Source organism: Pollicipes pollicipes, unplaced genomic scaffold (assembly GCF_011947565.3).
Source record: "Pollicipes pollicipes isolate AB1234 unplaced genomic scaffold, Ppol_2.1 Scaffold_6686;HRSCAF=7923_pilon_pilon_pilon, whole genome shotgun sequence".
NCBI lineage: Eukaryota > Metazoa > Arthropoda > Thecostraca > Pollicipedomorpha > Pollicipedidae > Pollicipes > Pollicipes pollicipes.
The window spans coordinates 42,784,606-42,800,312 of NW_023596921.1; the positions used below are offsets into that span (position 1 = coordinate 42,784,606).

Sequence of the window (15,707 nt, forward strand, 5' to 3'; positions counted from 1 at the left end):
CCACTAGGTCGGCAACGCCAATGTTACTACACACGTGACAATGTGAGCCTGCTAGGGCTTAAGGACCTCAAGTTCGTTTAGGCCTAACGACGTTCGTCCGAGGCTGTGGAGATAACTTTCCATAAGCGATATTCCATTCCGCCTAACAGCTAACGTTCGGAGGGAGCTGCATTCGCACCATGCTGACATGATCAATATTTACGGGCGTGCAATGGATAGATAATGTATGGATGCATGGACGAGTTGTACCATAGCGGGGCCGTACCGCGGGGGTCATGAGCGGAGGAACGTGCCGGCGGCATTAAGTATGTACAAGCGGGATGAAACTTTCCCAGCCTTCTGGATCCGACAACAGTTGGAAAACCATCTCTACGTTCGGCGTCCTTTTGTTTCTGTTAGCCACCCCGGGCCTTTTTAACCGTCTGTGGTATTACGGAGCGGTCGGTTTCTACGAAGGATCCCATTTGGACTGGGATTTAATTGGTGCGTCACGTTGACGATCCACCCCCCCGCCCCAAGTCGGGCGTCAGACATGTACCAGAACAGTGCCACTCGGGAGGATTTCCTCCCGGCAAACTGCGCTGATCACGACCGGTCCTGTGCACCGTGACGTCACAGTCCGGTGCCGCATATATAACGAGCCGGCCGCTGGGGACTGCATACAGAAGCGTTTGGTGGCCAGACCAGACAGCAGACGAGAGTGGACTCTGGTCAGCCGCAGTGCAAGACTGTCAGTCAGTAGTATGTGGAAACTGCTGGTCATCGCTGCTGTTTGTGTGCAGCTGTGCTGTGCACAGTACCCGAGATACCTTCGTTTCCCGGTTGGCAGAGGTAAGATCTAGCAATGCGATGTCATGGCGACTTTATCAAGGCGATCTATACCACCTGCCTGTTCTCATAGTAAGTGCGTAAACATGACAACAAAATAGCTTTTCACGAACAAAGCAGCTGCAAAGCTAAATTAAGCGTGCCCGATGTTTTAGCTGTGAGATCTTCAGGGCTAACTCTCGGCTTATCATGTTCTCTTCAGGCGATGACACCAAATGTCATGACAACCAGGTTGACAAGAAGTACAACATCGGCGATGTCTGGAGCTCTCCATTCTCTGGCTGTAAACAGAGTCACTGCGTCAAGGACAACGGCGTCCTTTACATTGACAGATACCAGTGAGTATGAAATGCAGTCACCAATTAGCAGCTAGTAATTTGGGAACTGGACACCGGCCACCGTAAAATTCTTACTACCTAAATAAACACGCTGCACATGGTTTTCAAAAGCTCGGTCATTCCAAAAGCCCAGACTTCGTTAAGTCCACAGAAAGGTAATGTCGACCGGGATTTGGACGATATATGTTTGCACTTGCTGACATTTTAAACCACGTGTTGTCCAGGTTTTTGAAAGTTCTGGCCTATCGGGTTTTGCACTCAACGCACTCATTTTACAGGTGTCCGTCGGTGAGAACGCAGGTGGACTTCAAGAAGCTGAAGGCCAACAATCTGTTCTGCCGCGAGGCTCGGGGAGACAGAAGGAAGCAGTTTCCCGACTGTTGTGCACGCCTTGTCTGTAAACACTACGTGGACGGGAAGCTTGTGCCGCTGCCGGCGCACAAATATCCCCTGCTCTAGTCAGGGATGGGATGAAACTACATTTGCTTGAGTACAAACCAAAAATGCCTGAATGTTCATCCGTGTGCTCACATTTGGTGGAGTGCATTGTTCTCATTGCCGCGCGGGCTTTCAGTGCAAAGTTTGTGATTTTAGTGCATTGTGAACTTTGAGATCCTGACTGAGATCTGCAACAATAAAATATAAATTACACAGTTGTTTTCCCCCTGTGTAACAAGCTGCTGGCACCTACTTGGCCAGTTTGGCTTTTACCAATGCATCGTCGCTGCTGGTCACGTTATCTTCAGATAGATTGGTTTCAACACGCGCTCGGATGAGGGTCAAATCGACCCCCTCGAAGGTTTTTCCGCAATGGTTTCCGAACAGTGCGGCTTAAAGCTGTAGCAAATTGAATCGCGGACCGTTTGGTAAAACAAGCTTAGATGTACCTTGTAAGGTCGCTCACCTATGGCAGGTGAAAGTCAGGTCATGGTTTCAGCGAAATCAATTTCTAGGGAATCGTTCAATCTGATACAACACCGGAGTGTTAGGTGAGGCCATACATCTCTGAGATGCTTTCATAGGCAATACAACAATTGAATAAGCAAACAGCACTGGCCTAAGGTCATGTATGAAGGTCAGACCAATGTCAAAACCAACCTGTTCTTTGACTTTAGGACTTGCTGTATGTGATAGTTTCTGTTGCCCATTTCGAAGTTTTTGATAGCAGGACCAGCATTATGCACTTCCATAGACTTCTTAGAGGTTATAATAGGTCACTGGCCTAAAATGGCCCAGGTCAACATTATGTTTTTGTAAACAAACTGCCTGGTGTAATTTTTGTCTTTTATTCAAATGCAAAACTCCGAGCAGTCTTGAATGATTTTGATCACCATGACCTTCAAAAGGTTAAACAATGTCACTGATTTTAATGAGCATGTGACGTTTTGCTTCGAGACAGTTGTCTAGGTTCTGGGGGCACCTTGGAGACCAGCCTGGAATTGGGAACTTTTTGACTTCATTTGACCCAAAGGTCATGACCTAAAAACCTCAAAATTTGACCTAAGTGACCTCACGTACAAGTCAATACACCCTGTGAATTTTGTGTCTTTAGCTCTCTTAGTTACTGAGATCGCAGGGGTCAAACTGACACCCCACCCGGGCAAAGGGTATGCAGCCGGCCATCCGGGAGAGTGCTAATGGCACAACAACATCCATCGTGGAGGTTTTTGACTGCATTCATAGAGCTTGCGCTTGAAATTCAAGCGACTTTCCTAAATGTAAATTTTACTTGGCCCGTCAAAATGACTTTTGGAGGCATATTATGGCCAGCCACGGGCCGCTCAAGAGCATGTTCCGTCCCCAGTTCTTCGACGACACCCAGTCGATGTTTGACTGAAATTGGTTATAAAACGGTTCACTACATCAAGCGTGATCACATGTAGGTATAATATTTGAAAGTCTGAACAGCTCACGGTGGTTTCAAGAACAGGAATGTGAGAAGTTTTGGCTCTTAGTTGTCGGCATGAGCGATGCTGCAGGCAGAGGCAGGCAAAGTTAGCGAAAAGGCTGTCAGTAAAGTAAATCCGGAAAACTGCAAAAAAGCTACCGGAAGATGAAGCTTTTCCAGCCATCTGTTGCTATAATAAATCTTAATCGTTGATCCCTTTCAACCTCTGAAGGATAATAATACAGCTGGACACTTGGTCGGACTGCGCCCGGTGAAAACAAACTGTCTGGTAAGCTTTGGTGACAAACGTACACTATATGCCTCGGTTCTTTGCGCGCATGATCATCATGATTGTGTGGTGTGCAGTTATTCCGGGAATTTAACTTATCATTCTTATTGCACATTATCAGTACTTGCTACCGTTTTTCGGTTGGGGGGGGGGGGGCGTACGAGTTTGAAGAATTATATAAGCATAATTCGTAACTCATTCCACATTTATAGAGGACCCTAATGCTTCAAGCACCCGTTGGCGCTCGCTCGTCGTATGCTCCCAAGATGTAAGGTCAGTGTTATGGGAAATTTCACATCAAGGCCACTTCCATGAGGCGCTACTTACCAGACGAGAAATTTCAAATGAGTGTTATCGCTTCAGATCTTTCCTCCCTTGCATCTATAGTTACATACCTTACAAATGCACGCAACTGAGCCGTCGCTGATCACGATTTGCCAGTCGTTCCGTGTCGGACCTCAACGCGTGACGTCATCAACCTGACGTCATGAGCCGCAGCCAACAGCTCTCGTCTCGCTCACCGCGTCAGTACGCCACCGGCTGCGGGGCCGTGTAAATCCCAGGGCTGGAATGCGTATATCTGCCATATGAAGACGACCAGCCCGCTAATAGCACATAAACTGTGCAGCTGCACATTGCAAAGCGTTGATGCAACTACATATAACATCACGTTCCAATGGGACAAAGCTATCTGCTTTGAGGCATAGTGCATAGCAGCATATGCAATGACATTCTACGCATTCGATCTTCAGACGACCTTGCAAGGATTCCGCAACGGCGTTCCCCGGCACCATAGTCAGCGATGAGAAGTCCGGCGCCAGTAGGCCCCATCTTGTCTGGACGCACGCAAGAAGCACAGCAAGAGTGAGTGAGTCGATGCTGATGCGTGTGGCACCAACGTCGTCAGCAGCTATGCTGGAAAATAATAGGTCGGCCGATTTCGACAGTGTGTTGAGATGTGAGATTGTTGCAGTGCTGTCGAAGGGAGGCCTTTTCAGGTCTCAGGGACTCTAAGATTCAAGGATACCGAACACACGATGTCGGCATTGGAAGCAAGTGTTGTGCGTTTTCTGTTGATGTGTGCTGCACATGTCCGTTTGCACACGTTTGTAAGATCAAGTAAAAGAAAGCAGTTACAGCAGGTTCCACTCGCAATTTTTAAAGCATTCGGCATAAACACCATAAAATATCCTTCTGGTGCGGGCAGCTAGGGTGGGTGAAGTACTTCTTTTGATAAGATTAGATAAGTAGTACTAGTACTAGTAGTAGTAGTAGTACTATAAGAAGTAGTAGTACTAGTACTTCCTTAGATAAGGTTAGATAGACTTCCTTTGAAAGCAATCGGATTCACTGCTCATGGTGCATCAAGGTTCAAGGCGCGAGATGAAGCCATCAAACGAAAACAAAAAGGATCAAAACAGGATGATGATTAAAAGGCACAAATCTCAGTAGGATTTTTTTCTGCGGAGACATCTTCGACGATATCCCCATATCAATTCGAATACTGCCAGTTCTCTGCAAAGCCACTAGGTCGACAACGTTAGTGTTACTGTACACATGGCGAATGTGAATCTGTTATGGCTTGACAGTCTCAAGCTCGCTCAGGCCTGGCGTAATTCGTCTGTAGAGAGAACGTTCCATTAGCGATATTGACACTTAACATTGGAAAAGAGCCGCGTTCGCACCATGCTGACATGATCAATATTTACGGGCGCACAATGGATGGATGATGCTGGGATGCATGGGCGAGTCGTGCCATAGCGGGGCCGTACCACAGCGGGCCATGCATGGCGGCAAGTGTCGGCAGCATTATGCAGGTACGTCCGGAATGTTAACTTTTTCAGCTTTCTGGATCCGGTAAACAGTTTGCAGAGCACTTCTGCGTCCCACCCTCGTTTGTTTCTGTTAGCGACCCCTGATCTTTCTTGGTGGTTTGTGGTGTTACGGAGCGGTTAATCTTTACAACAGATCTCATTTCGGCTCGGCCTCAATTGGTGCGTCACGGTGACGCCTCCCCACCCCGCTCTCTAAAGCCAGACATCACGCACGTGTAAGAAAAGTGTCTCTCGGGAGGATTTCCTCCCGGAAAACTGCGCTGTTCACGACTGGCCCTTCTGCATCCATTCCTCAGCCGGCTGCTGGGGAATGGATGCAGAAGCGTTGGGTGACCAGACCAGACAACGGAGAAGAGTGGACTCTGGTCAGCTGCAGTGCAAGACTTTCAGTCAGCAATATGTGGAAACTGCTAGTCATCGCTGCTGTTTGTGTGCAGCTGTGCTGTGCACAGTACCCGAGATACCTTCGTTTCCCGGTTGGCAGAGGTAAGATCTAACAATGCGATGCCATGGTGACTTTATATATCCCATTGATTCCGTTTGTCTCTTCTTGCAGTCAGCTTACGAACATAAGAGCAAGGCACTTTTTCACGAACAAAAAAAAAACTGCAAAACTAAATTGCACGTACATGATGCTTTGATTGCAAAATCCTTAGGGCTAACTCTCGACTTATCTTTGTTCTCTACAAGTGACGATGTCAAATGCTATGACAACCAGGTTGACGAGACGTACAACATTGATGATGTCTGGAGCTCCCCATTCTCTGGCTGTAAACAGAGTCACTACATCAAGGAGGACGGCGTTCTTTACATTGACAGATGCTAGTGTCAAATGCAGTCACCAATTAGCATTTGAATGCCGGGACCCGGCCGCCCGCACCGTGCAATTCTTCTTACCTAAAAAACGAACTGAGCATACTATTAAAGAGCTTCGTCTTTTCCAGCGCCCAGGCTTGGTGAAGTACACAGCATGCTAATGTAAACCAGGATTCGTATTATTTCTGTTTGTGCTCGCTGACGTTTCAAACCATGTGCGCTGAAGGTTTGTGGACGGCCCTGGCCTAGTGTCTTTTATAATTAATCACTTATTTTACAGGTGTCCGTCGGCAAGAAAGCGGGTGAACTTCAAGAAGCTGAAGGCCAACAATCTGTTCTGCCGTGAGGCTCGGGGAGACAGGAGGAAGGAATTTTCCGACTGCTGTGCCCACCAGAGTGAGAACCAAAGATGTCTGAATATTCGTCCGCGTGTGCGCATTTGGGGCAACCAAACGTTCCTACTGCAGCGAGGGCATTCAATGCGCGTCTTGTGATATTGGTGTATTGCCTATTTATATTGTCTTTGTGCACACACATATCACTTTGTTACCTGCTGATTGACAGTTTTGTTCGGCACCACTCTGATGCTCAGGAAAATATACTTTCGAGTCCGGATGATTGGAACTTCTTGTGACACCTGGGTGAATCATTATCCCCAATTTAGTCATCCGTACACCGATGAAACGTTTGTGAGGGCTGTCACCGGTCCTATACATTGTTACTAACTCCCTTCACTCGAAACGCGGGGGAATCAAGGTTCTGATGGAAGCGCGAATAAACCTGGCATATACAACTTTGAGATCCTGACTGAGATCTGCAACAAAACGAGAAAAATCACACAACCGTTAATGAAGTTAATTTTACTCAAGGCTACCAGGTGAGTAAGCTTGTGAGCTTATGAACACAAAAGTTTTTTCCGCTTATCCGCTACTTTTAAATGCTTACATCACTGATCCCTTCTAACCCCCTTAAAGGGGGTGATAATTGAGCTGTAGAATTGATGTCCGTCGGCATTTGGCCGAGCTGCGTTCAGCAACGTGAATGATCTGATGAGCTTTGGTGACAAACTCAAGTAGAACTGGAGTAGAAGTTTAATTGACTGTCATACAAACATTTGACGCGGGCCAGTGTATCGCAGTGTGCACAGAGCATCAAAAGCATTTCAGTGTTTTGACCTAGCAGCACTAAAAGCACACATTTTCTTGAAGTTTGCATTTTTCGATCATCCACTCGAACATTAAAAATGGCCACAAATGTCTCTTGCCCTCCTACTCAGTGGTTATGTAAGCCATCTCTCTGAGGCTTGTGAAGGCATCCGCTAACGCTCGCAGATTTATCTCGTCTAGACGACCTTCGTGTTTATGACAAAGTGTAACCGCGTGCATATGAGGGTGGCATACATAAGATCAGCTTCGACCGTATGAGTTCCTTGTATTGACCACAACGGGGTGACTCCTTATCTCTCAGTTGTGTAAATGCCAGTATCTAAGACCCGGACATGGCTGTGGAGGGTCCTCAGTCATGGCCGGAAGTCCGAACCACATCCCCACACAATCACCATGTTAAGATAGGCCCTGCTGCCACCAGATACTCAGATAGAAGAACAGGATTGTCTGCACGTGGGTCGTTCCCAACCGTTCCCAACCCAACCCAACCCAACCGTCCCCAACTTCCATGGCCCTAACTATTTCAGATAGTAGGCTCTTTGTACCGTCTTTGTTACAAATCGACTAGCATCGAACTGATTAAGGCCCCGATGCAGCCAACAGAGTTATCCCTGGTTACCTGTGGTACGCCTTCGTGCGCCTGGATAATGTCTGCAACAAACAGTGCTTGCTTAGATTGTCGCTCTTGATAGGAGCAAACGATCGGAACAAAAGGAACAATACTTTCAGGGCAACAAATCACAGGAACGATTCTGCCCCTGTTGTCGCCCATCGCTACCCCTTTGGCAATGCCCATGATTGTACCGTGATAACAAATCTGTGAAGAACCATCTCCGTGGCTAAAATAAAGCATGCCGACATGGGGAAACAAGAGACCTGCATCACCCCCTCGACGGTGTCTCTGATTTGAGCTCCATGTTTATTCATGCGCATAGAAATAACCGGCCATGGTCTAGTTCCACCAATATTATTTGCTGTAAAAGCCATAAAACGTTGATAACTCATATGCTCCAGATGTAAACTCGGTGTAATCTTCTTTGCCAGGAAGGATACCAACTATTGTGCACCAACTCCTTTTACCCCTGGATTGCAAGTGGTTGTTGGCGTCCACCCACTGTGAGTTGCCAAGAAGAGAAGTTAGTCTTCTGGAATAGTTCACGTCAAGTCAGTTTCCAAAAATCGCCTGTTCCAGACGATGAATTTCAAATGAGTGCCATGTCTCCAGGTCTTTCCACATCTGCAACTATTTTTGTCTCACAAATCCCCGCAACTGTAGCGTCAATGATCACGATTTGCCAGTTGTTCCGAGTCAAGCCTCAAAGCATGACGTCATCAGACTGACGTCACGAGCCGCAGCTAACAGCTCTCGTCGCGCTCACTGGGCCAGTACGTCACCGGCTCTGCGGCCGAATCAATCCCACGGCCAGAATGCATTAAGCTCCCTTATTAAGTCGATCAGTCTGTTAGTGGTGCATGGTCTGTGCAGCTGCACATTGCAAGGTGTTGATGTAAAGGTGCGTGATATCTCATTCACGTGGGACGAATTCATCTCCTCCCAGGCTTAGTGCATAGCAGCACGTACACTGGACGTTTTCGTCGGAAATATTCCACGTATTCAACCTTTGGACGGCCTTGCGAGGATTCCGCAGCGGCAGGTCCCGGCATCGTATTCAGCGATAAGACGCTCGGCGCCAGTGAGGCCTTATCTTGTCCAGACGCGCATGGGAAACATGCGGGCCAGGGTGAGTGGGCCGAAGCTTTGTGTGGGCCGTATGTGTTGCACCAGCACTGTCAGCAATGGTGCTGGGAAAAGATTAGGTCGGTCGGCCATCAAGAACGTGTTGAAGTGTGGGACGATGCCAGTGCTGTCGAAGACTGGCCTGCTGAGGTCCCAGGGACCCCAAGGTACCAGGATATCCAACACACACTACCGGCATCGGAAACAGACGTGCGTTGTTGGTTGTTGTATGTTGTGCGGGTCTGTTTGCACATGTTGCAATATGCAGAGCAAGATAACAGTTTCAGCAGGTTCAAGTTACGATGTTAAAAGCATTCAGCATTAAAAACATAAAATGTCCTTCTGGTGCAGACAGCTGGGATGGGCGTGATATTTCGCATGGTGTATGCAATAAGGACCCTCAGCCTCTCAGCTCTCATACTTTTTCAGTATTATGAATTCTAACCCGATGATGAACGGTTTGTGGTCGCTCGACCCAGGATCGAATTCCAGCTACAGATGTCTTTTTTCAGTCATAGGTCAGTGGTTAGCTGGCAGCTACCCGAAGAGGGTGAGCCGGGTACAGGGCCTCGTGATCTTGCTTTCACATGAGGAAGCAGACAGGCGAAATTATCCTTCACCTGGGACAATGCCCTCCGGGTGGTGGCTTGACTGTTACGCAAAATGTCTGTGGGTCCGTGCAAAGCGTTGAACATGCTTTTTGGTCCGACTTGTTTATGAAAAAATCCATGCCGTCACCGTGAACATGCTTTTCTGTCCGACCTGTTTTTGAAAAAAATCCATGCCGTCACCTGAGTGCAGTAGTCTTTCCATTTCCCTTCAGTCACCACCAAATATCATATTTCAAATCACCTCGAAAGCACGCCTCTGTCTATGTATTGTAAAATCCAAGGGCTATTTTTAGTATCCTGGCAGGAGACGTTGCAGGAAATTTAAGAACTTATCAGCAAAGTCAGACAAGTTCTGAATGAATTTTATGCGCACTCAGATTCAAGGCTCAAGACAAAGTCATGAATCGACAACGGGGGTGTTCGCAAAAAAAAACGCAGAAGGCTCTCACCAGGCTCTTCTGCAGTGTAATCGCAGAGACAAACCTTAAAATAGTCCAGTACCGCTCAGTTTCCTTCCCATGGCAAATATCTCAACAGCGTCAGTGCTATTGCAGACATGGCGGTTGCAAACACGCTAACTTGAGGGCCCAAGGTCGTCCAGGTCCGACACCATTCTTTCAAAGCTGATTAGATATATTTCCATCAGCGATATTCCTCGCATTCCGCCAGTCAGTTGACTCTCGGATATAGCAGCATTCGCACGCCGCCGCCATGACCAAATTGATGAACACACAATGGATGGATGATGCCTGGATACATGTACGAGTTGTGCCAAAGCGGGGTCGTACCGCGGTGGGCCATGAGCGAAGGCAACTGTCGGCGGCATTAGGTATGTACGAGTGGAATGCTAACTTCCCAGCCTTCTGGATCCGAGAAGCGGTTGGTAAAGTGTCCCACCTCCGCTTGTTTCTGTGGGCCCATCCATGTCCTTTCTTGGCCGTTTGCAGTACTGCAAAGCGGTTGGTCTTTACACTGGCTCCGATCCCGGTCCCACCTCAACTAAGTGCGTCATGGTGAAGGCCCCCAAAGTCGGGCGTCACGCACGTGCCAAAACAGCACCTCTCGAGAGGATTCCCTCCTGGGAAACCGCGCTAATCTCAACCGGTCCTGTGCACCGTGACGTCACGGTCCGGTGCCGCATATATAACGAGCCGGCCGCTGGGGACTGCATACAGAAGCGTTTGGTGGTCAGACCAGACAGCAGACGAGCGTGGACTCTGGTCAGCTGCAGTGCAAGGCTGTCAGTCAGCAATATGTGGAAACTGCTGGTCATCGCTGTTGTTTGTGTGCAGCTGTGCTGTGCACAGTACCCGAGGTACCTTCGCTTCCCGGTGGGCAGAGGTAAGATCTAAAAATGTGATGTCATGGTGACTGTATGTGTCCCGTTGATACCTCTTGCCTTTTCTTGCAGTCAGTTTACGAACATGACAGCAAGGTAGTTTTTCATGACCAACCAAGCAAAGCTGAACTAATCATGCCCGATGTTTTGACTGCAGGATCCTGAGGGCTAACTCTCGACTTATTGATGTTCCCTACAGGTGACGACACCAAATGTCATGACAACCAGGTTGACAAGAAGTACAACATCGGTGATGTCTGGAGCTCCCCATTCTCTGGCTGTAAACAGAGTCACTGCATCAAGGAGGATGGCGTTCTTTACATTGACAGATTCCAGTGAGTGTTAAATGCAGTCACCAATTAACAGTTCGAGGTCGGGACCTGGCCACCTGCCACCGTGCAATTCTTGTTACCAGTATAAACCCACCGGACATGCTATTCAAGTTCTTCGTCATTTCTGGTGTCCAGAGTTGGTGAAGTCCGCAACATGCTAATGTAAGCCAAGATTTGTATGACAAACGTTCAAATTTGCAAACGTTTCAAATCATGCGCGCTGAGAGTTACTTAATGGCCCCGCCTATCGGGTTTTATAATTAACTTACTTACTTTACAGGTGTCCGTCGGTGAGAAAGCAGGTGGACTTCAAGAAGCTGAAGGCCAACAATCTGTTCTGCCGCGAGGCTCGGGGAGACAGGAGGAAGGAATTTCCTGACTGCTGTGCCCGCCTTGTCTGTAAACACTACGTGGACGGGGAAGCTTGTGCCGCTGCCGGCGCACAAATATCCCCTGCTCTAGTCAGGGCTGGGATAGAACTACATTTGCTCGAGTGCGAACCAAAGATGTCCGAATATTCGTGCGTGTGCGCACATTTTGTGCAATTGAATGTTCTTGTTGCTGCGCGGGCTTTCAGTGCGAGTCTTGTGGTATGGGTGTATTGTCTATTTGAATAGTTTTTTTGCACACAAGTATCAGTTTTTTGCCCACATGCTCGCGTGTTTTGTTCGGTAGCGGTCTGATGCTCAGGAAAATATACTTTTGAATCAGCATTGACGGGATTTCTGAAGACATCTGGGCGAACCATTATGCATAATTGTGTCATCTATTTAGGTGTTCTGGCCATCCGCACACCGATCAAACGGTTGTGAGGGCTGCCGCTAGTCGGATACATATTACCAATATTCTTCGCTCAAAACGCATGGAAGTCAATTTACTGATGGAAGCGCGAACAGAACTGACAAATGTATACGACTTTCAGATCCTAAATGAGATCTGCAACACGACAGAAAAATCACACAATGGTTAGTTGAGTTAAATTTTGTCTAAGAAGTCAATTTACTGATGGAAGCGCGAACAGAACTGACACACGTATACGACTTCCAGATCCCGAATGAGATCTGCAACAACAACAGAAAAATAACACAATGGTTAGTTAAGTTAAATTTTGTCTATCGGAGTAATCGGATAAATACATTGGTGAGCCTACTAAAAGCTAACGAAAGACCGTGTTTTTTTTTTGTTAGTTGTCCGCTATTTTTCAAAACTCCATCAGTGGCCCATTTCAACATTTAAAGGGTGATTATAGACCTGGAGAATTTGTGCCCGTCGGCATCTTGTTGAGCTGCATTCAGTGACACCGAATGAACTCATGAGCTCGGGTAAAAAACACTCGATCTGTGCACGGGTTATTTGCATGCGTGATAATCATGATAATGTGATGTGTAATTACTGTGGGATTATTGTTAGCACTGTCTGCTGTTTTTTGGGGGTGGGGGTGGGGAGGGAGTCGAAGGAGGTCATTAGGGAAACTTCTCCGGAGTCAACCGACCCTGTTTTATTCTATTAGTAGGAGTTCAATGCACTGTCGAACAAACCTTTGGTACAGGCCAGTGTATCGCAGTATCCTCACAGCATCACAAAACATTTCATTGTCTTGACCTAGCGGCACCAAACACACACTTCTTCCTGGAGCTTACATTTTCCTATCATGTACTCGAGCCTTAAACATGGCCACAAATGTCTCTTGCCCACCTACCCGCTCGTGCGTAAGCCATCGCTCTGAGGCTGGTGGCTGAGGCATCCATTATCTCTCGCAGATTTGCTGTGTCTAGACGACGCTCGTGTTTATGACAAAGCGTAACCCCGTTCATATGAGGCTGACTCACAGCAGACCAACTTTGACCGCATGAGTCACTTGTATTGACCACAACGGCGTGACTCCTGTCATCTCCGTTACGCATATGCCAGTATTGGGGACCCGGACATGGCTGGGGAGGCTCCTCAGTCATGCCTGGAAGTCTGAACAACATCCCTACATAACCACTCTGTTAAGACAGGTCCTGTTGGCACCAGGTGTTCAGATAGACGAATATGATTGTCTTCACGTAGATCATTCCCAACCGTTTTTATCTTCCATGACTCTAACTACTTCAGATACCCTGGTTTGATGGCATCCACCTATGTAAAGCAGGGTCGTTGTACTGTCTGTTACAAATGGCGACCGGCAACGAAGTGATTAAGGCCCCGATGCAGCCAACAGAGTAATCCCTGGTTACCTGTGGTACGCGTTCGTGCGCCTGGATAATGCCGGCAACAAACAGTGGTTGGGACGGCCTCCTTTTTGGGTCCATACTTCTCCTGAAAGCAGGAAAATGTCGGGTGCGTACTCATCTTTAGTGCAATCCGAGTCTTACGCGTTGATTTCCGTGTTGCCCAATTACTCCTATGTGTTGCGTGTTGTCGCGAAAATAGTTTTTTTCTTGGTTCATGGCGGTGCTCGATAATGATAAATCTAAGCCTTTCGAGTGTCTAACTCACCAGGCTACCTGACAAGACTATCCTAATGCTACCATATGGAGCTTTGGGACAGACCCGACGCAGCTAACACAGAAGTGTTCGATGGCGAAATTCTGCTCTCTGGAGATGTTTATCATGCACAACTCTTACTTGTTCGCACTTTGATCCCGTAGGTTGGTGGGCATGATTTATATTTATATTTGGGTGGTAAATGGGATGACTCCTGTCTGCCAGCAGACCATGCAAAAGGTGCTGACTTCTTGTCTTGGGGGAGCAGGAAGAAGCCAGGAAGTCTCCTGTGTACCAAGTAATTGCTTACCTAACCTGCTGCGACAAATGATTGGTGACCAGAGTTAGCCATTTTACGTTTTAATCCATCGAGTTTTGTCGTAAGACAAATAATAATGCCACAAGGCATGCAATGGGCTTATTTTGTTTCATATTCGTGATTTTTTGCCCCAAATTTCTTGAAGGTCCCTCATGGCTGCTTTAACCAGATATTTTCCATAGTTGCCATGTTCAGGTGACTGGCAAATGACTGTACTGTATATTTGCGCTATATTTTTAACACAGGGATACTCTAAGCTGCATGGCCATTATAATATGAGTTAACTATTAGTATGTAATAAATAGTCAGACCAATCCATTTAAAATGTGAAACCGGCATCTGAAACTTTGTCATTAAATAGTGAATAAACAAGCCTAAAAAGATGCTTTTGCTGCAGCTGAAAAGGCAAGCAGCAATACTGGCATGGCCATTTAAAAGTCATGTTACTTTTGGCGAAGAGACATTGTTTTGCGGAGCATACCCATTATTGCCCTTGACATAGGCTAACCATGGCAATCAAAATAAGTTGTTCAACGTGATTTAAAGTGTTTTGATCTGTGTGTTGTCAACTTTGTCTGATGTCAACAAGCATTTACAAATGAACTGAATAAAATGCAAGTTCAAACCAGCCAAAAATTAGCTTTATCATGTTTTTATCACAAGCGCTGCCGTGAACAGAGAGGTGAGTTGAGATGATGTTCAACATATGGGCTTCTCTAAGTTGGGTGGAGTTGGTAAGTGCATGGCAAGTGGCAATAAGAATTGCGCAAGAATCAATAACTCACAACTGCTGCTGTGAAACAAACAGGTTTGACAGGATGAGGTGAAGTAAGGCCTCTTTAGGTTAAGCATAGTAAGGCTACTTTCATGGAAGTAAGCACTGGTATTTTTAAGAAACAGCGACAAAATGTTTTCTCCCTGACCCCATCTTAACAGAAGTCAGAGGTATGTCTATTGTGTTTGACTTGGTGATGGACTGATGTGTAGGAGTTCAAGGTTTTTTTGTTTAGTGTTTTATGCTTGTTGAACTTTTTGTTGTTACTTTTTACTGAATTCCTTTGCTTTGCTTTGTGTTAAAAGTCCTGTGAAAGTGAAGTGCAAAGTGCAGCATTAAATTATTGGTGTTAATAATTTGTTATGCTCATTACGCTGTCATGAAATGACTATGTTTTATTGTATTCTGTTTCACTTAAATAGACTCAGATGTCAAAAATCAAAACGGTTTTGTCAGGTTCATGATACTACGTCCATGCTAAGTTGAAAAAGGTGTCTTTGTTTGCTGAAGCATCATTCACGAGCTCATAAGATCCATCTTTTGTGGACTGATTTTTTCTCTCTCGCACGATAGTTTTGCGATGGGGTTTTTCACTCCCATCCTAGGTCAAAAGCGATTCTAGCTCATTGCTCATTGCTCCCTTCGGCAATGCCCATGATTGTACGGTGATAAAAAATATGTGAAGAGTCATCTACGGTGCTAAAATGAAACATACCGTCAGAGGGAAAAGGCAGACTTTCGTCACCCCTGGGTCGTGTCTCTGATTTAGGCTTTCCGTTTATTCATGATCTTGGCCCCATCCGACCATGGTCGAGTGTTACCAAAACTATTTCCGGTAGAAACAAAAAATGCTGATAACTCATATGCTCTAGGCGTAAATTGGGATATTCTTTTCACCACGAAGGATATAAACTGCTGTACACCCATTCCTTTTACCCTTGGATTTCAAGCGGTCGTGGCGTCC

At 46.6% G+C, this 15,707-nt stretch overlaps 1 protein-coding gene across 2 annotated transcripts; it reads left to right on the forward strand.

The window, feature by feature from the left end:
- The first annotated feature begins 675 nt into the window (after positions 1–675).
- LOC119108489 (uncharacterized) lies at positions 676–11,594 on the forward strand. Of its 2 annotated transcripts, none has more exons than XR_005095301.1 (3): positions 676–831; positions 1,031–1,166; positions 11,461–11,594. XR_005095301.1 is itself a non-coding variant. In XM_037232064.1 (3 exons), the coding sequence occupies exons 1-3, from the start codon at positions 744–746 to the stop codon at positions 1,623–1,625; spliced, it is 405 nt and encodes a 134-aa protein (XP_037087959.1). In that variant the 5' UTR covers positions 676–743; the 3' UTR covers positions 1,626–2,153. The 2 variants fall into 2 exon arrangements, 1 of the variants encoding a protein (XP_037087959.1); XM_037232064.1 differs by lacking the exon at positions 11,461–11,594 and adding an exon at positions 1,445–2,153.
- Positions 11,595–15,707: the final 4,113 nt, after the last annotated feature.

Coding starts and splice junctions, on each gene's coding strand:
- LOC119108489 (XM_037232064.1), top strand. CDS start 744: ATGTGGAAACTGCTGGTCATCGCTGCTGTTTGTGTGCAGCTGTGCTGT. Junction 832..1,030: donor TCGTTTCCCGGTTGGCAGAG/GTAAGATCTAGC, acceptor TGTTCTCTTCAG/GCGATGACACCAAATGTCAT. Junction 1,167..1,444: donor CTTTACATTGACAGATACCA/GTGAGTATGAAA, acceptor CTCATTTTACAG/GTGTCCGTCGGTGAGAACGC.